This window comes from Eleutherodactylus coqui, chromosome 5 (genome assembly GCF_035609145.1).
Source record: "Eleutherodactylus coqui strain aEleCoq1 chromosome 5, aEleCoq1.hap1, whole genome shotgun sequence".
NCBI classification, from domain to species: Eukaryota; Metazoa; Chordata; class Amphibia; order Anura; family Eleutherodactylidae; genus Eleutherodactylus; species Eleutherodactylus coqui.
The window spans coordinates 277,289,060-277,310,517 of NC_089841.1; the positions used below are offsets into that span (position 1 = coordinate 277,289,060).

Sequence of the window (21,458 nt, forward strand, 5' to 3'; positions counted from 1 at the left end):
GACCTCCAGCGGTCACATGAACGCCGAGCCGGGAGCCTGCACCGTGGGGGGGGGGGGCCTGCTTATCTGTCCGGCGTCTTCCGCATTCTCCCTTCTGTCTCCCGGCTCGGCAATCATGTGACTGCTGGGTGCCACCTGACCCCAGCGGTCACATGATCGCCGAGCCGGGAGGCAGAGGGAGAATGCAGAAGATGCCGGACAGGTAAGCAGGCCCCCCTCCCCCCCACGGTGCAGTGAGCACCTGCACCCTCCTGAACTCTGTCAATTCAGGAGGGTGCAGGGAAATGTATTTTTTCTCATCCATTCTCACCAGCTCCAATTTATTTTGAGCTGGGGAGAAGAGATGAGAAAAAAATAATTGGATTGGAAAGGGTTAATAAGAGTGGGTTGCAGCACACTATAACTTCACCACCATGTGGGGGAGTACTGGATACCAATTTCATATTCTACACTGCAAACACAATTCTTGGATGTTTTAATTACTGTGCATAATGGTAGACTCAGCACTGATTTATATTGTAAGCCCATTGATCGTAATAATGTGTTAAAATTCCAGAGCCATTATCCATCTGGCACCCTGAGATCGTTACCCTGGAGCCAGTTGCTCCGGGTCAGAAGGGTGGTAGAGGATAATATGGTTGACACCATAATTGATGAAATGGCGAACAAGTTTCTATTAAGAGGTTACCCGAGAAGATTGGTCCAACAAGCATGCACACGGGTACGTACTAAAACTAGGGATGAATTACTGAATCCAGCCCAGAGGCCCCCTAAAAGTGATCGGATTCCATTCATATCCACCTTCTCCACGGCAAGTACTGATCTGTGCTTCATTTTGAGGAAACATTGGCGCATATTAGCACAATGTCATCCTGATATCCCACAATTTCAGAAACCTCCCCTTATGTCGTATCGCAGAGGGGTTAATATACGGGACCGCATTGTGAAAATGAGCAGAGAAGTTCAGGGGATACAGGGTAATTTAGGAAGTCATATTAAGAAGGATTGCTTCCCCTGTATGGGATGTGCTCAATGTGGCAACCTCATTAGGGGTAATAGATTTTCGCACCCATCCTCCGGTAAATCTTTCGCTATAAAAGGACGTTTCTCATGCAACTCCGATTTTGTTATATAACAACCCACATGGACACACGATTATGTATATATCGGTGAAACAACACAGGAGGTAAAACAGCGCATCTCAAAACACAAGAGTACGATTCCTACTAAAAACAGGGAGGTACCGGTGGCGAAACACTTTCTCGAGGCTGGCCATTCTATCAGCCAGCTTCATTATAGAGTTAAAGATGGTGTTCCTAGATCCTTTAGAGGTGGCGATAGGGAACATCAACTAAAAAGGTTAGAACTCAAATGGATTTACACGCTGGAAACCCTAGCCCCAAAGGGTCTTAATCTAGATTACAACTATACATCTTTCTTATAGGATTTTTACCTATGACGGTTGTCTGTAATGTTAGGCGCTAAGGGGAGGTTCAGATATGTAAATCCTATATACGTTTTTTGATTGCTGAGCTATTAGGGTCATTGGTAGTTTATGATTAGGTCTGGTAGTGATTAGATATGCATAATATGCAGTAGATTGACTGATTGATTCATTATTAGAGATGAGCGAGCGTACTCGTCCGAGCTTGATACTCGTTCGAGTATTAGGGTACTCGAGATGCTCGTTACTCGAGACGAGCACCACCCGATGTTCGAGTCACTTTCATTTTCTTCCCAGAAAATTTTGCGCCATTTTCTGGCCAATAGAAACACAGGGAAGGCATTACAACTTCCTCCTGTGAAGTTCCAGCCCTATCCCACCCCCCTGCAGTGAGTGGCTGGGGAGATCAGGTGTCACCCGAGTATCTAAACTGGTGCCGGCCGCGGCTCGCCACAGATGCACGCTGAGAGACATTAGGGAAAGTGCCGTCTTGCTGTAGCTGCTATAGGGAGAGTGTTAGGCTGTTATATTCGTCTTCAAGAACCCCAACGGTCCTTCTTAGGGCCACATCTGACCGTGTGCAGTACTGTTGAGGCTGGTTTTAGCAGTGTTGCACTTTTATTTTTTTTGTATATCGGGCGTGCAGACCATAGCGTCCTCAGTCTGCAGTGATTTTACTGAGTATAGGGGCAGTACTGGTGAGGCAGGGACAGTGGTACAGGGAAAGAGGTATACTGGCTATATAGGCAGTGGGCTTTTTCAAAAAAATTGGAAAAAAAATCTTTGGGCTGCCTGTGACCATGTTCAGTTTACTGCGTGTCTGTTGGGGGTAGTAGTCGCTCACTTATTACCCAGCTAGGTGTTACTGCAGCCTTGCGCATAATTTTTTCTGGCTGCACTGTGCTTTCAATAACCACAGTCATCCTCCAACAGGGAAATCCATATACAGGCTATATAGGCAGTGTGCTTTTTCCCAAAAATTGAAAAAAAATACAATATTTGGGCTGCCTGTGACCGTCTTCAGTTTACTGCGTGTCTGCTGGGGGTAGTAGTCTCTCATTATTACCCAGCTAAGCGTTACAGCAGGCTTGCGCATAATTGTTTCCTGGCTCTGCTGTGTCCGTTACATGATCGCCGTCATCCCGCCAGAGGGAAACAGTATACATATATACGCTGCATACAGTGTCTGTCTGGTTTTTCACCTCCCCATTTAAAAAAATTGAAGCAAAATACTTAAGGCCTACCACTGGCCTTTGGCCACTTGACTGGTTCTGCCCTGTGAATTCCAGTAGCTCAGTCATACGCACCTAGGTCTCACTACAGGCTTGCGCATAATTGTTTCCTGGCTCTACTGTGCGCTCCGTAAGCAAAGTCAGCCTCCAACCACAGGCCAATAAGCGGCACATTTAATTACAGCGTTCTGTTTCTGCTCTACTCGTAATACACCATGCTGAGGGGTAGGGGTAGGCCTAGAGGACGTGCTCCCCCTATACTGCTGCTAGTGATATGTTACTGGGGCCTGTCCCTAATGCTACTGCTGAAATGTTACTAATTCTGGGCTCTGCCTATACCGCTGCTAATGCTATGTCACTGGGGTGTGGAAACGGAGGCTTCCCAAAGACATGATGGTGGCGAGGCCATTTCCCACCAATGCGGTTACTGTTAAGGTGCATATAACCATGGACACGTGGAGAGGACGCGTAGTGCCTCAAAAATATCCCCCTCCTCCACCAACAATGAAAACATTCTTGGCAAATACCTTTGCATTGGTCCGTCTGGTGGCAGTCCAAGAATTTCACCTTTAACGACACAACAAGAGAGCCCCACCACCACCCCCCCACCACGGCCCACTTAATCTTGGCCACATTCCGAAAACCAACTAAATAAAACCGCGCTACTAGGTCCACAGTCGTGACCACATTCCCACCAACGTGGTTACTGTTAAGGTACATATTACCAGTCTGACTGTGGCATGTACTGTGGGCTGAAGCCCACCTGTATTGTATCTGACGTTAGCTCTGCTGTCCAGGGCACTGCAATGGGATTTGTTTATGTACCGCCGGTGGGTTCCAGGGAGCCACCCATGCTGTGGGTCCACACGGACTTCACATTAGGGATTTGTGGATTAAAAACCCTGGTCAGACTGGGGCATGCAGTGTGGGCCGAAGCCCACCTGCATTTAATCTGACGTTACCTCAGCTGTGATGGGCAATGCAATGGGATTTATTTATGTAACGCCGGTGGCTTCCTGGGACCCACCTATGCTGTCGGTCCACACGGAGTTGTAACTGCATGTGTCTACTTATAAAGAACCCCAGTCTGACTGGGGCATGCAGTGTGGGCCGAAGCCCACCTGCATTAAACCTGACGTTACCTCAGCTGTGCTGGGCACTGCAATGGGATATATTTATGTACCGCCGGTGGCTTCCTGGGACCCACCCATGCTGTCGGTCCACACGGAGGTGTACCTGCCTGTGTCTACTTATAAAGAACCCCAGTCTGACTGGGGCATGTAGTGTGGGCTGAAGCCCACCTGCATTTAATCTGACGTTACCTCAGCTGTGCTGGGCACAGCAATGGGATTTATTTATGTACCGCCGGTGGGTTCCAGGGAGCCACCCATGCTGTGGGTCCACAGGGACTTCACATTAGGGATTTGTACCTGCCAGTGTCTATGTATTAAAAACCCCGGTCAGACTGGGGCATGCAGTGTGGGCCGAAGACCACCTGCATTTATTCGGATGTAACCTCAGCTATGCTGGGCAATGCAATGGGATATATTTATGTACCGCCGGTGGCTTACTGGGACCCACCTATGCTGTCGGTCCACATGAATTTGTAACTGCATGTGTCTACTTATAAAGAACCCCAGTCTGACTGGGGCATGCAGTGTGGGCCGAAGCCCACCTGCATTAAACCTGACGTTACCTCAGCTGTGCTGGGCAATGCAATGGGATATATTTATGTACCGCCGGTGGCTTCCTGGGACCCACCTATGCTGTCGGTCCACACGGAGTTATACCTGCCTGTGTCTATGTATTAAAAACTCCGGTCTGACTGGGGCATTCAGTGTGGGCCGAAGCCCACCTGTATTTAATCTGACATTAGCTCTACTATCCGGGGCACTGCATTGGGACAAACTACAGGAACAATACAGCGCTAATGAGACGTGCACAGCTACGCTAGCATTGGAGTCCGCTGTAGGCACACGATTGCTGAGGGTTTGTGCAGAGGCCTATGTCCTGGGTGCAGTGACAGTCCGCTTCCAGCCTAGGATTGCTGAATCTGTGGACCAAGGCCTATGCCGTGGGCGCGGTGCAAGTCTGCCATGTTTGGCCGCTCAGATCAATTTTTGGTTCATGTCTTGGGTTTCCTAGGACCCACCTATGCTGTTGATGAAAACTTAGTTCCCATTGCGGTCTTTGACCTGTCTGGCACAAAGGCACTGACTGACTTGAGTAGAGGGCAGAGCGCTGACGGCTTTCCCCTTGCAGTGTGGATTAAGCTATGCGACACCTTGACAGAATGAATACTGTGTGGCACATGGATTCCCCATTGCTATGCCCACGTTTGCAGCTCCTGACGGAGGTGGCACAGGATTGGAGTTCTCATTGTTTCTGTACAGCATTGTGGGCTATCGCCCAGCCCCTTTTAAAGAGGGCCGCTGCCTGGCCCTGCCAACCCTTTGCAGTGTGTGCCTCCGGTTCCTCCTCATGGCAGACGCACTTATAAATAGACATGAGGGTGGTGTGGCTATGAGGCCAGCGTGTGGCATGAGGGCAGCTGAAGGCTGCGCAGGGACACTTTGGTGTGTGCTGTGGACACTGGGTCGTGCGGGGGGGGGGGGGGGTTGGGCAGCATATAACCCAGGAGAAGAGGCAGCGGAGTGTCATGCAGGCAGTGATTGTGCTTTGTTGGAGGTAGTGTGGTGCTTAGCTAAGGTATGCCTTGCTAATGAGGGTTTTTCAGAAGTAAAAATTGTTGGGGGGGGCCCACTCTTGCCGCTATTGTGGCTTAATAGTGGGACCTGGGAACTTGAGATGCAGCCCAACATGTAGCCCCTTGCCTGCCCTATCCGTTTCTGTGTCGTTCCCATCACTTTCTTGAATTTCCCAGATTTTCACAAATGAAAACCTTAGCGAGCATCGGCGATATACAAAAATGCTCGAGTCGCCCATTGACTTCAATGGGGTTCGTTACTCGAAACGAACCCTCGAGCATCGCGGGAAGTTCGACTCGAGTAACGAGCACCCGAGCATTTTGGTGCTCGCTCATCTCTATTTATGTATCATCTTGCACCTAGTATCCTATATGGATAGGGAGTTTAAGTTGTTGATATATATTTGTTGATATATGGTGCATGTGTATGGCTATTTGATGATCATGCCTTATTTATTGTTTATTACAGGGTTGGCTGGCTCTCCGTTAACAGTATTAGTGATCTATGAAGATTATGCCCTCGTTTCAAACAAGATGGCTGTGCTCATTCGTCAACTAAATAGATGTATGATTTAACCTAGCATCTTGAAAAGTGGATGTATCAGGAGATGTTGATTGTATCGGGAGATGTTGATGTAGTATGAATCGGTGGTGTTGGTATTACATATATGGGTGATTTATATTGTGATCAATAAAGAATATGTCATTGTATTCATCATGGTTTTTTGTTGATTACTTACTATTTATATAAAACATCTGTCTGAATATGATTTTGTAACTTTATGCAGTATATAATGATCCCTATGCGGAGTTCATATCAGCTGAATTTACAGTAATCTAGATATGTTTTGCAATAGGATACCATTGTGACCAACTTGGTCACTTGCTTGGGTATATACCGCCTGAATACTATAGTTTCGCTGGCTGATTGCAGGTGATACGGTTACAGGCACATTATGTTGACCTGTTGCTATGGTTATGTACTTCCGCCTTTGCTTTACTTCCGCGCATGCACTACTAATACAAGGGTGGCGGTGCGCTTGAAAAATATGGCAAGTAATCGCGCGATTTGAGATTAAATCCCGTGCATGCCCAGCATATGGTTGTGGGCATGACGCGGACTGGTTAGGAGTGCGCGTGCCCTATTGGTTTTTGATGCACACTAAGGGCATGGGCGTTTACTGGATTGGATGAGCCCGCGCCGGCGCTGACTGTCATTTAGGACGCCGGTTTGCAACACAGACTGTATGGAGATATGAGCACAGGAAGCTCTACGATACTGGATGACATCTGATTAACGGAGAGCCACTCCCCCCAGCTATCGCACATGTATGTAATTGCTATTTAATTAATGTTGGTATCTGATTGCTGTATGTGTGATATATATGTATGTGTTATGTCATTGTGCTGCATGCTTGATAAAGACTAGAGATGAGCGAGCACCAAAATGCTCGGGTGCTCGTTGCTCAAGTCGAACTTTCCGCGATGCTCGAGGGTTCGTTTCGAGTAACGAACCCCATTGAAGTCAATGGGCGACTCGAGCATTTTTGTATATCAGCCATGCTCCGCTAAGGTTTTCATTGGTGAAAATCTGCAAAACCCAAGAAAGTGATGGAAACGACACAGAAACGGATAGGGCAGGTGAGGGGCAACATGCTGGGCTGCATCTCAAGTTCACAGGTCCCACTATTAAGCCATAATAGCGGCAAGAGTGGGCCCCCCCCTAACAATTTTTACTTCGGACAAACCCTCATGAGCAAGGCACACCTTAGCTAAGCACCACACTACCTCCAACTAAGAACAAGCACTGCCTATGGGACACACCTCTGCCTCTTCTCCTGGGTTACATGGTGCCCAACCCCCCCGCACGACCCAGTGTCCACAGCACACACCAAAGTGTCCCTGCGCAGCCTTCAGCTGCCCTCATGCCACATGCAGGCCTCACAGCCACACCACCCTCATGTCTATTTATAAGTGCATCAGCCATGAGGAGGAACCGGAGGCACACACTGCAGAGGGTTGGCAGGGCCAGGCAGCGACCCTCTTTAAAAGGGGCGGGGTGATAGCCCACAATGCTGTACAGAAGCAATGAGACATCCAATCCTGTGCCACCTCCGTCAGGAGCTGCAAACGTGGGCATAACAATGGGGAATCCATGTGCCACACAGTATTCATTCTGTCAAGGTGTCGCATAGCTCAATCCACACTGCAAGGGAAAGCCGTCAGCGCTCTGCCCTCTACTCAAGTCAGTCAGTGTCTTTGTGCCAGACAGGTCAAACACCACGATGGGAACTAAGTTTGCACCAACAGCATAGGGGGGGTCCTAGGAAGCCCAAGACATGAACAAAAAAATTGATCTGAGCGGCCAAACATGGCAGACTTGCACCGCGCCCACGACATAGGCCTCGGCCCACAGCTTCAGGAATCTTAGGCAGGAAGCGGACTTTCACTGCACCAAGGACATAGGCCTCTGCACAAACCCTCAGCAATCGCGGGCCTACAGCGGACTCCTATGCTAGCGTAGCTGTGCACGTCCCATTAGCGCTGTATTGCTCCTGTAGTTTGTCCCAATGCAGTGCCCCGGATAGTAGAGCTTACGTCAGATTAAATACAGGTGGGCTTCGGCCCACACTGCATGCCCCAGTCAGACCGGGGTTTTTTTATAAATAGACACAGGCAGGTACAACTCCGCAATGGGAATTCCGTGTGCACCCACAGCATGAGTGGCTCCCTGGAACCCACCGGCAGTACATAAATATATCCCATTGCAGTGCCCTGGACAGCAGAGCTAACGTCAGATTAAATGCAGGTGGGCTTCGGCCAAGAATGTTTTCATAGTTGGAGGAGGAGGAGGGGAAAGTTTTTGAGGCAGTACGTGTTCTGTCCCAGTGTCCGTGGTTATATGCACCTTCCCAGTGACCGCGTCACTGAAAAGTTGTCGCGCCTGTGGAACCTAGTAGCGTGGCCTCGCCACCGTCATGTCTTTGGGAAGCCTCCGTTTCCACTACCCTGTAACATTGCAGTAGCAGCAGTATAGGCAGAGCCGAGAATTAGTAACATTTCAGCGGTAAGAGTATGCACAAACCCCTGTAACATTTCATTGGCAGCAGTGAGGACAGACCCCACTAACATTTAATTTGCAGCAGTATACACAGACCCCAGTAACATTTTAGTAGTATCAGTATAGACAGACTCCAGTAACAGTAACGTACAAGCAGTATAGGCAAAGCAGCAGATTCACATTTCCCTGGCAGCAGTGTAGGGAGAGCATAGTATTGGTAAGATTTCAGTAGTAGGAGTATAGACAGACCCCAGCAACAGTAACGTAGAAGCAGTATGGGCAAAGCCCACTATTATTTACATTTCTGTTATAGCAGTATAGACCTGCCCCAGTAACATTTCCGTTGAAGCATTATGGGCAGAGCCCAGTATTAGCAAAATTACAGTAGTAACAGTATACACCAACCAAGGTAACATTTCAGGAGCAGAAGTATCGGCAGACCGAAGTAACATTTCTGTTGCTGAAGTATAGTCAGACCCCTGTAGCATTACTGTGGCAGAAGTATAGGTAGGCAGAACAGAGTTACATTTTTGTAGCAAATGTGTAGGCCAACCCCAGACACAGTGGTGTACCATGAGTGCATGCGAAGCCCATAAAAATTACTTGGATTACATTGTAGGCGAGGGCCCGAAAAATTGTTGTACCGACAGTACAAATGTACCCCAGAAAAATTGCCCATGCCAAACACAGAGGGCAGGTGAAACCCATTAATCGCTTAGCGTACTGTGGCTTAATTTTTAACTAGGCCTGGAGGCAGCCCAGTCTAAAAAACAATTGGTTCAGTTGGAAGTTTCAATGCTTTAATGAGAATTGAAACAGATAAATATTATTTAGAAAAGTTATATGAGCCTTTTGGCCCACAGAAAAATTTCCCATTCGCGGTGATTACGAGAGGAGTCGGAGGAGGAGGACGAATACCATACACAGATTGACAAAGTTCTTTAGGTAGCGCTGCTGTCCGCTGGTGGACAAGAGAAGTCTGGGGAAATCCAGGCTTTGTTCATCTTTATGAGTGTAAGCCTGTCGCAGCTGTCAGTTGACAGGCGGGTACGCTTGTCCGTGATGATTCCCCCAGCTGCACTAAACACCCTCTCTGACAAGATGCTAGCCGCAGGGCACGCCAACACCTCCAGGGCATACAGCGCGAGTTCGGGCCACGTGTCCAGCTTTGACACCCAGTAGTTGTACAGAGCAGAGGCGTCACGGAGGACGGTGGTGCGATCGGCTGCGTACTCCCTCACCATCTTCTTACAGTGCTCCCTCCGGCTCAGCCTGGACTGGGGAGGTGTGAGATAGTCTTGCTGGGGAGCCATAAAGCTGGCAAAGGCCTTGGAGAGTGTTCCCCTGCCTGCGCTGAACATGCTGCCTGATCTCCATGCCTCCCCTTCTACGTGGCCCTCAGAACTGCGCCTTCTGCCACTAGCGCTGTCAGATGGGAAGTTTACCATCAGTTTGTCCACCAGGGCCCTGTGGTATTGCATCACTCTCAAACCCCTTTCCTCTTCGGGAATGAGAGTGGAAAGGTTCTCCTTATACCGTGGGTCAAGCAGTGTGTACACCCAGTAATCCGTAGTGGCCAGAATGCGTCTAACACGAGGGTCACGAGAAAGGCATGCTAACAAAGTCAGCCATGTGTGCCAGGGTACCTGTATGCAACATATGGCTGTCCTCACTAGGACGATCAGTTTGAGTATCCTCCTCCTCCTCCTCCTCAGGCCATACACGCTGAATGGATGAGAGGCAAGCTGCATGGGCACCCTCTGCAGTGGGCCCAGCTGTCTCTTCCTCAGGCTCCTCCCCCTCCTCCTCCTCCTCCTTCTCCATGCGCTGAGATATAGACATGAGGGTGCTCTGACTATCCAGCGACATACTGTCTTCCACCGCCTCCGTTTCCGCCCGCAAAGCATCAGCCTTTATGCTTTGCAGGGAACTTCTCAACAGGCATAGCAGGGGAATGGTGACGCTAATGATTGCAGCATCGCCGCTCACCATCAGGGTGGACTCCTCAAAGTTTCCAAGGACCTGGCAGATATCTGCCATCCAGGCCCACTCCTCTGTAAAGAATTGAGGAGGCTGACTCCCACTTCGCCGCCCATGTTGGAGTTGGTATTCCACTATAGCTCTATGCTGCTCATACAGCCGGGCCAACATGTGAAGCGTAGAGTTCCACCGTGTGGGCACGTCGCAAAGTAGTCGGTGCACTGGCAGATTAAACCGATGTTGCAGGGTGCGCAGGGTGGCAGCGTCCGTGTTGGACTTGCGGAAATGTGCGCTGACCCGGCGCACCTTGCCGAGGAGGTCTGACAAGTGTGGGTAGCCTTTCAGAAACCGCTGAACCACCAAATTAAAGACGTGGGCCTGGCATGGCACGTGCGTGAGGCTGCTGAGCTGCAGAGCCGCCACCAGGTTACGGCCGTTGTCACACACGACCATACCCGGTTGGAGGCTCTGTGGCGAAAGTCAGACCGTGCAACAGTTCGTGGGCCGTGGGACTCTTCTCTCCTAAGCTGAGTAATTTCAGCACGGCCTGCTGATGCTTGCCCACCACTGTGCTGCTGCGCCGCGCGACACCAACTGCTGGCAACGTCCTGCTTGCGAGGTAGAGGTTACGTTGGAGGAGGAGGAGGAGGAGGAGGAGGGTGGTTTAGTGGAGGTGGCATACACCGCCGCAGATACCAGCACCGATCTGGGGCCAGCAATTCTGGGGGTGGGTAGTACATGAGCGGTCCCAGGCTCTGACTCGGTCCCAGCCTCCACTAAATTCACTCAATGTGCCGTCAGGGAGATATAGTGGCCCTGCCCGCCTGTGCTTGTCCACGTGTCTGTTGTTAAGTGGACCTTGGCAGTAACCGAGTTGGTGAGGGCGCGTACGAGGTTGCGTGAGACGTGGTCGTGCAGGGCTGGGACGGCACACCGTGAAAAATAGTGGCAACTGGGGACAGAGTAGCGCGGGGCTGCTGCCGCCATCATGTTTTTGAACGCCTCAGTTTCCACCAGCCTGTAGGGGAGCATCTCCAGGCTGATCAATTTGGCTATGTGGACATTTAAAGCTTGAGCGTGCGGGTGCGTGGCGGCATATTTGCGCTTTCGCTCCAACGATTCTCTTAGCGACAGCTGGACGCTGCGTTGAGAGACATTGCTGGATGGGGCTGAGGACAGCGGAGGTGAGGGTGTGGGTCCAGGCCAGGAGACGGTCGTGCCTGTGTCCTGAGAGGGGGGTTGGATCTCAGTGGCAGGTTGGGGCCCAGGGGGAGAGGCAGTGGCGCAAGCTGGAGGCGGTGAACGGCTTTCGTCCCACCTTGTGGGGTGCTTGGCCATCATATGCCTGCGCATGCTGGTGGTGGTGAGGCTGGTGGTGGTGGCTCCCCGGCTGATCTTGGCACAACAAAGGTTGCACACCACTGCTCGTCGGTCATCCGGCGTCTCCATGAAAAACTGCCACACCTTAGAGCACCTTGGCCTCTGCACGGTGGCTTGGCGCGAGGGGGTGCTTTGGAAACAGCTGGTGGATTATTTGATTGTGCCCTGCCTCTACCTCTGGCCACCCCACTGCCTCTTCCAACCTGTCCTGTGGCTGCAATTGCCTCCCCCTCTGAAGACTGGTCCTCAGTTGGCTTATTACACCAGGTGGGGTCAGTCACCTCATCGTCCAGCGGCTCTTCCTCCAAATCCTGTGCGCTCCTCCCTCGGACTTACTGCCCTTACTACTACCTCACTGATAAACAACTGTGTCTCATCGTCATCGTCCTCCTCACCCACTGAAAGCTCTTGAGACAGTTGCCGGAAGTCCCCAGCCTCATCCCCCGGACCCCGGGAACTTTCCAAAGGTTGGGCATCGGTCACGACAAACTCCTCCGGTGGGAGAGGAACCATTGCTGCCCAATCTGGGCAGGGGCCCGAGAACAGTTCCTGGGAGTCTGCCTGCTCCTCAGAATGTGTCATTTTCATGGAGTGAGGAGGCTGGGAGGAAGGAGGAGCAGCAGCCAGAGGATTCAGAGTTGCAGCAGTGGACAGCGTAGAAGACTGGGTGGTCGATAGATTGCTGGATGCACTTTCTGCCATCCACGACAAGACCTGCTCACACTGCTCGGTTTTTAATAAGGGTCTACGACATGGACCCAAAAATTGTGATATGAAGCTGGGGACCCCAGAAACTGTCCTCTCTCCTAATGCCGCAGCAGTCGGCTGCGATTTACCTGGACCAGGAACTCGGCCTATGCCCACACCCTCACTTGGGACTCCGCGTTCTCGACCACGACCGCGTCCTCTGCCCCTACCCCTACCCCTCAGCATGCTGGATTAAGAATCGAGCAGAAACAGAGCGGTGCTTGTGAATTATTGCCGCGCAGTTGCTGGCTGCCAGCTGTAATATAACGCTAAATGAAGCCAGAGATAAATTATAAGGAAGGCTGCACGCAGGCTAGGCTGTGAACTATGCAGTTTGGATGGACATAAAGTCCCACAGGCCACGCAGGCACAGGCACTGGGTAACTGTTAGCCGTAAAAAGGAAATTTTTTTTTAATCTCCTTATTTTACTCTGCAATGCAGCCTGAGGCTAGGCAGTGTGTATTGCACTTTCAATCTATGGGTGTCTATCTATCCTTGGTTTTATAATAATTCGTTTTCACTCACTCTCGCATGGAGAGAAAATCTCGCGATTTTCTCGCCAGAGTGAAAGTTCCCTGAGGGCACGATGTGAGAGTGAGTGAAAACGCACAATTACGAAACCAATGATTTTCAATGGTTTCATTCCGATCTGTGAGGTTTCATTCCCACTCACACGATGTTAAAAAAGCAACGCACCAAAAAACGCAAGTTGCGTTGCGTTTTTAACATTAGAAAGTCCCATTGACAATTGGAAAAAACCTTCAGGTCGCCACGACAACCAGAATGAAAACATCAATTCTTTGTATTGCTGACCACATTCAGAAAACTTGAAATTATGACGTTCAATACAAATTTATGAACACAGTGATTTATTTTTCATTCCGTGATTAACAGGCTTTATTGATAAAAAGTATGAAACTCACTTTAGATATGTAACAAGTTCATACCTGATTAAATCCATGTATGATGTCAGGTTTTTTATCCATGTACAGTTCGGGGGGAGATGTCACACTTTCTTCCCTTGTCCTGTTGCTAGGTAGATTTCTCCAGGAGAAGACATAAGTTTCCAGGGAAGAGATCACTTCCTGCAGCTGGAAGAAAAGGTCATGCTGATATGCTGAAAAAAAGAGGTTAAAAATATACTAATATCAGTGAATTAGTTCACAAGTAACAAGAGTTAAAATTATATTATATTTTATTAGATTTCAGTTGGAATGCCCTCTATTGGTTGAGAATGTATTGGGATATGTTAATGCTATGATTGCGTTGTTTATACTTCATTTTGCAGGAAGAGTCAGAAGAAAGGGGCAGTCCAAGCAACCAGAGGGAGAAAACCAAGAAATTAAATGCACTGATGCCCAACCATTTTTTTTCCTCCGAAAAGGAAGCTCAGGGTGGGTCAGTGTATGCGGTCAGCCCTCCACAGGCAATGTGGAAACAGAAGTGCCAGCTCCCGGTGCTCACAGTGACATAGAGTCTACTTAGGGGAAGGACAACAAAGAGGACGTGGACAATGATGAGGTGCTTGACCCAACATAGACAGACAGACAGAATCATGATACCACCTCACAGGAAAAAAAGGAAGAGACAGACGTTGCAGGGCAGCATCATGTTAAGGGTGGACACCGACTGGCATTTTTTTTCTCCACTGCGATGCGAGAGTAAAGTTCAAGTCTCGCATCGCAGTGCGAGAAAAAAGGCGGCATGACGCCGGGATATCGGCATCACGCCAGGATATCGCCAGTCTTTTCAATGGGGCCAGCAGCAGCAGCGCTAGCCACATTGAAAAGAGATGGACCGCAGAGATGAAGAAAACTCCTGCCACAGCTGTCACAGCTGTCACAGCTGTGGCAGAAGTCCCCAGCATTCTATTCCATTGCTTTCAATGGGATCGGCACTGCTTCCAATCCCATTGAAAGCAATGGTTTCAGCCAAGCCCCGCATTAAGATTATCGGGGAAGGGCTTGAAATATAAGCCCTTCCCCGATAATCTGCCAAAAGTGTGTAAAAAAAAAAAGAAAAATTATACTCACCTCTCCTGCGCTCAGCCGCGTCCTCCTTCTGGCTCCCCGACACTGCTATAAAGCTCTTTCAGCAGTCAGGGATTTAAAAATCCCCGCCTCCTGAAAGGGCTGTGCAGATTGGCTGAGGGCTCAGCCAATAGCAGCTGCTGCTTAGCTATTGGCTGAGCGCTCAGCCAATCACACATAGCTCTTAGCTTTTCATTCATAAATAGCTATATCTTACCTTATATTTCAAGCCCTTCCCCGATAATCATTCAGCGGGACTTGGCAGAAAGCATTGATTTCAATGGGATCGGCAGCAGTGCCGATCCCATTGAAAGCAATGGAATAGAATGCCACGGACTTCTGCCACAGCTGTGGCAGAGGATTCCTTCATCCCCGCAGTCCCCGCGGGGATGAAGGAAACTCCTGCCACAGTTGTCACAGCTGTGGCAGAAGTCCGCGGCATTCTTCCTACGCTTTCAATGGGGCTAGCGCTCCTATCGCTGGCCTCATTGAAACCACTTGCGATATGCCGGTTCTATACCGGCATCTTTCTTGCGCTGCGAGGCGAGAGTTTTCTCGTGCTCTCGCAGCTCAAGAGAGAAAAAAAAAAAAAAAAATCGCAAGTGTGCGTCCACCCTAAGACAGAGAGTAAGGTGTTGCAGACAAACATAAGAGCTGTACTGTCGCCATCAGCTACTACTAGTCGCAGCAGCACCAACATCAGGTCCGCTCTCAGAACTTGAAACCGCACATGATGACAGAAGAGCGGCCATCTGTAAGATTTTGAGTAAGCATTTAAAATGCTGCAAGAATTAAAACAGTCTCAAGACAATGTGTCAAAAGAACTCACACCATCCACTGCCTCGGAGAACCGGCCTGGACCCTCTTTCATAGCTGTAGCTCCCTCTTCCTCCTTGTTTATTCAACAGACTATAAGCATAGAGAGGCAGTTGTCACATTCGTCCTTGACTGCCAACATGAACAGAGTATGGGGGGCAGCCAAGACAGACGCGGGAAAGCGCTGGTACTGGTGGCTATATGCAGAATGGACAGGGAGCACTTCTGCAGGAAGGTGAAGGTCTGTATATCGTGACAGTGCAACGAAAATGTAAAATAAACTAAGGGAAAACCTTTCCCTGCAAACCCCTACCTCGGGAGGGAGCCCTGCCTAATCGGGGGGCCTATCGCTTCCGACAGGTGCGGACCCACACTCGTACCTAGGCCACTACCAATCCCTACCAGGAAGCCCTAAACTCACGGGGTACAGTGCACAGAAATAAACAGAACAAAAACAGATAAACAATAGACACAAACAGGGAACAAACCAAAACAGCAGAGCCAGACACACAGCAGGTCTGAGCAGGAGGACTGCTAAGGGATCACTGGAAATTGATCAGCAACTCCCAGGCAGCAAGAGCTGGATATTATAGGGAGGAGGGAGAAGCCAATTGGCTGACAGAAATGTCAATCACCAGCCATACTTCTCAGACACTAGCAGGACTAATTAACCTAGACTAGAAAGCACAGGAGCTGATAACCCTGGCAAGTCTGGATAGAACCTACAGAAACTAGGTGTTCTGGCAAATAATTAACTATGTGCTGACTGAGACGTGACAGCAGTTTTGTATAGGGGCAGTAGTACACCAACTTCAGGCCTCTCCTCTCCAATTGATGATCAGACTACAAGCTTTAGAGCCATTTCCCAGGAGTGGGAAATGGAGAGCAGAAATCAAGCCTTCAGCACAACCTTTACCGACATTAACAACAACCCCATTGTCAGGATTAGAACCAGCAGCCTCTTGTACTCCAAGCAGTAGCCCAACCTATAGCTCCCCTGAGTCCTAATATCTTGTTAGTCATCCCTTGTCTCCTGTTCCGCATTCCTGGCTCTGTGTCTTCCCGTCCAGTTCCATGCCGTGTCTTGTTTCTTCCCCAATTAGCCCTGTATATAAACCTGGCCCTGTTCCCTCCTTCCTTGCCTGTTTATTTTGTCACGTGTCTGGCGCGGGACTAGAATCTCGTGTTGTAGCCACGTTACGAAAACAAGTTGCAGAGTTACAAGAATTCTGTGCCACGTACCAGGAGAAGGTCTCTACCTCTTCAGAGGCTGATGTTCCTATGTTGTTGCTGTCAAGATTTTGTGGGGGCCGCTGCCGAAACTGAGGGTTTTTAAACCAATGCTGCATTTACTTTCAGATGAGACCCATGCCATTTACCAATGACTGGAAAAAGGTGATGTTTGTTTAATGTCTTTACACCTGGAAGGTAAAGCACTTGCTTGGGCCTCGCCTTATGTGGAAAGTAACAGCACCCTCCTACATAACCTCAGCACTAGAGATGCGCGAGCACCAAAATGCTCGGGTGCTCGTTGCTCGAGTCGAACTTTCCGCGATGCTCGAGGGTTCGTTTCGAGTAACAAACCCCATTGAAATCAATGGACGACTCGAGCATTTTTGTATATCAGCCATGCTCCGCTAAGGTTTTTATTTGTGAAAATCTGGAAAACCAAAGAAAGTGATGGGAACGACACAGAAACGGATAGGGCAGGCAAGGGGCAACATGCTGGGCTGCATTTCAGGTTCCCAGGTCCCACTATTAAGCCACAATAGCGGCAAGAGTGCCCCCCCCCCCCAACAATTTTTACTTCGGACAAACCCTCATTAGCAAGGCACACCTTAGCTAAGCACCACACTGCCTCCAACTAAGCACAAGCACTGCCTGCGGGACACACCGCTGCCTCTTCTCCTGGGTTACATGCTCCCCCCCCGCACGACCCAGTGTCCACAGCGCACACAAAAGTGTCCCTGCGCAGCCTTCAGCTGTCCTCATGCCACACACTGGTCTCATAGCCACACCACCCTCATGTCTATTTATAAGTGCGTCTGCCATGAGGAGGAACCGGAGGCACACACTGCAGAGGGTTGGCAGGGCCAGGCAGCGACCCTCTTAAAAAGGGGCGGGCCGATAGCCCACAATGCTGTACAGTAGCAATGAGAAATCCAATCCTGTGCTACCTCCGTCAGGAGCTGCAAACGTGGGCATAGCAATGGGGAATCCATGTGCCACACAGTATTCATTCTGTCAAGGTGTCGCATAGCTCAATCCACACTGCAAGGGGAAAGCTGTCTGCGCTCTGCCCCCTACCCAAGTCAGTCAGTGTCTTTGTGCCAGACAGGTCAAACACTGCGATGGGAACTAAGTTTGCACCAACAGCATAGGTGGGTCCTAGGAAACCCAAGACATGAACAAAAATTGATCTGAGCAGCCAAACATGGCAGACTTGCACCCGCCCACGACATAGGCCTCGGCCCACAGCTTCAGGAATCCTAGGCAGGAAGCGGACTTTCACTGCACCAAGGACATAGGCCTCTGCACAAACCCTCAGCAATCGTGGACCTACAGCGGACTCCAATGCTAGCGCAGCTGTGCACGTCTCATTAGCGATGTATCGCTCCTGAAGTTTGTCCCAATGCAGTGCCCCGGATAGTAGAGCTAACGTCAGATTAAATGCAGGTGGGCTTCGGCCCACACTGCATGCCCCAGTCAGACTGGGGTTTTTTATAAGTATACACAGGCAGGTACAACTCCGCAATGGGAATTCTGTGTACACCCACAGCATGGGAGGGTCCCAGGAAGCGACCAGCGGTACATCAATAAATCCCATTGCATTGCCCAGTACAGCTGAGGTAACGTCAGATTAAATGCAGGTGGGCCTCGGCCCACACTGCATGCCCCAGTCTGACCGGGGTTTTTAATACATAGACACAGGCAGGAACAACTCCCCTATGTGAAGTCCCTGTGGACCCACAGCATGGGTGGCTCCCTGGAACCCACCGGCGGTACATAAATACATCCCATTGCAGTGCCCTGGACAGCAGAGCTAACGTTAGATTAAATACAGGTGGGCTTCGGTCCACACTGCATGCCCCAGTCAGACTGGGGTTCTTTATGAGTAGACACAGGCAGGTACAACTCTGTGCGGACCCACAGCAGGGGTGGCTTCCTGGAACCCACCGGCGGTACATAAATATATCCCATTGCAGTGCAATGGACAGCAGAGCTAACGTAAGATTAAATGCAGGTAGGCTTCGGCCCACACTGCATGCCCCAGTCAGACTGGGGTTCTTTATAAGTATAGACAGGCAGGTACAACTCCGCAATGGGAATTCCGTGTGCACCCACAGCATGGGTGGGTCCCAGGAAGCCACCGGCGGTACATCAATAAATCCCATTTCATTGCCCAGCACAGCTGAGGTAACGCCAGATTAAATGCAGGTGAGCTTTGGCCCACACTGCATGCCCCAGTCTGACCGGGGTTTTTAATACGTAGACACAGGCAGGAACAACTCCCCTATGTGAAGTCCCTGTGGACCCACAGCATGGGTGGCTCCCTGGAACCCACTGGCGGTACATAAATATATCCCATTGCAGTGCCCTGGACAGCAAAACTAACGTCTGATTACATACAGGTGGGCTTCGGCCAAGAATGTTTTCATTGTTGGAGGAGGAGGGGGATGTTTTTGAGGCAGTACGTGTCGTGTCCCCGTGTCCGTGGTTATATGCACCTTACCAGTAACCGCATTGGTGGGATAGTGGTTGCGACTGTGGACCTATTAGCACGGTTTTATTTCGTTGTTTTTCGGAATGTGGCCAGGATTAAGTGGGCCGTGGTGGGGGGCTTTCTTATTGTGTCGTTTAAGGTGAAATTCTTGGACTGCCGCTAGACGGACCACTGCAAAAGCATTTGCCAAGAATGTTTTCATTGTTGGAAGAGGAGGACGGGGATGTTTTTGAGGCAGCACGTGTCCTGTCCCCGTGTCCGTGGTTATATGCACCTTACCTGTAACCGAGTTGGTGGGATAGTGGTTGCGACTGTGGACCTATTAGTGCGGTTTTATTTCGTTGGTTTTCGGAATGTGGCCAGGATTAAGTGGGCCGTGGTGGGGGGCTTCCTTATTGTGTCGTTTAAGATGAAATTCTTGGACTGCCGCCAGACGGACGACTGCGAAAGCATTTGCCAAGAATGTTTTCGATGTTGGAGGAGGACGGGGATGTTTTTGAGGCAGTACGTGTCCTGTCCCCGTGTCCATGGTTATATGCACCTTCCCAGTGACTGCGTCGCTGAAAAGTTGTCGCGCCTGGGTACCTAGTAGCGCGGCCTCGCCACCATCATGTCTTTGGGAAGCCTCCGTTTCCACAACCCTGTAACATAGCAGTAGCAGCAGTATAGACAGACCCCAGTAACAGTTACGTAGAAGCAGTATGGGCAAAGCAGCAGATTCACATTACCCTGGAAGCAGTGAAGGGAGAGCACAGCATTTGTAACATTTCAGTAGTAGCAGTATAGACAGACCCCAGTAACAGTTACGTAGAAGCAGTATGGGCAAAGCAGCAGATTCACATTTCCCTGGCAGCAGTGTAGGGAGAGCATAGTATTTGTAACATTTCAGTAGTAGCAGTATAGTCAGACCCCAGTAACATTTACGTAGAAGCAGTATGGGCAGAGCCCACTATTAGTTACATTTCTGTTATAGCAGTATAGACATGCCCCAGTAACATTTCCGTTGAAGCATTATGGGCAGAGCCCGGTATTAGTAAAATTACAGTAGTAACAGTATACACCAACCAAGGTAACATTTCAGGAGCAGAAGTATCAGCAGACCGAAGTAACATTTCTGTTGCTGAAGTCAGACGCCTGTAGCATTACTGTGGCAGAAGTATAGGTAGGCAGAACAGAGTTACATTTCTGTAGCAAAAGTGTAGGCCAACCCCAGACACAGTGGTGTACCATGAGTGCAGGCGAAGCCCATAAAAATTACTTGGATTACATTGTAGGCAAGGGCCCGAAAAATTGGTGTACCGACAGTACAAATGTACCCCAGAAAAATTGCCCATGCCCCACCCAGAGGGCAGGTGAAACCCATTAATTGCTTAGCGTACTATGGCTTAATTTTTAACTAGGCCTGGAGGCAGCCCAGTCAAAATAAAAATTGGTTCAGGTGGAAGTTTCAATGCTTTAATGAGAATTGAAACAGATAAATATTATTTAGAAAAGTTATATGAGCCTTTTGGCCCACAGAAACATTGCCCGTTCGCGGTGATTACGAGAGGTTTCAGGAGGAGGAGCCGGAGGAGGAGGACGAATATCATGCACAGATTAACAAAGGTCTTTAGATATCGCTGCTGTCCGCTGGTGGAGAAGAGAAGTCTGGGGAAATCCTGGCTTTGTTCATCTTTATGAGTGTAAGCCTGTCGGCACTGTCAGTTGACAGGCGGGTACACTTGTCTATGATGATTCCCCCAGCTGCACTAAACACCCTCTCTGACAAGACGCTAACCGCAGGGCAAGCCAACACCTCCAGGGCATATAGCGCGAGTTTGGGCCAAGTGTCCAGCTTTGACACCCAGTAGTTGTACGGAGCAGAGGCATCACGGAGGACGGTGGTACTATCGGCTACGTACTCCCTCACCATCTTCTTACAGTGCTCCCTCCGACTCAGCCTGGACTGGGGAGGTGTGACACAGTCTTGCTGGGGAGCCATAAAGCTGGCAAAGGCCTTGGAGAGTGTTCCCCTGCCTGCGCTGAACATGCTGCCTGATCTCTGCGCCTCCCCTTCTACTTGGCCCTCGGAACTGCGCCTTCTGCCACTAGCGCTGTCAGATGGGAAGTTTACCATAAGTTTTGTATTGCATCACTCTCAAACCCCTTTCCTCTTCGGGAATGAGAGTGGAAAGGTTCTCCTTATACCGTGGGTCAAGCAGTGTGTACTCCCAGTAATCCGTAGTGGCCAGAATGCGTCTAACGCGAGGGTCACGAGAAACGCATGCTAACATAAAGTCAGCCATGTGTGCCAGGGTACCTCTATGCAACATATGGCTGTCCTTAGTAGGAAGATC

General features: G+C 49.9%; 1 protein-coding gene across 4 annotated transcripts in view; it reads right to left on the minus strand.

The window, feature by feature from the left end:
• The window catches only part of LOC136628678 (colorectal mutant cancer protein-like), a 175,335-nt gene that overhangs the window by 138,995 nt on the left and 14,882 nt on the right, over nt 1-21,458 (minus strand). For all 4 annotated transcript variants that reach the window (XM_066604781.1, XM_066604783.1, XM_066604780.1 and 1 more), the window contains one exon: nt 13,500-13,669. In XM_066604781.1, coding sequence (XP_066460878.1) covers nt 13,500-13,538 — 39 coding nt within the window. In that variant the 5' untranslated portion in view covers nt 13,539-13,669. The remainder of the gene's footprint in view (nt 1-13,499; nt 13,670-21,458) is intronic.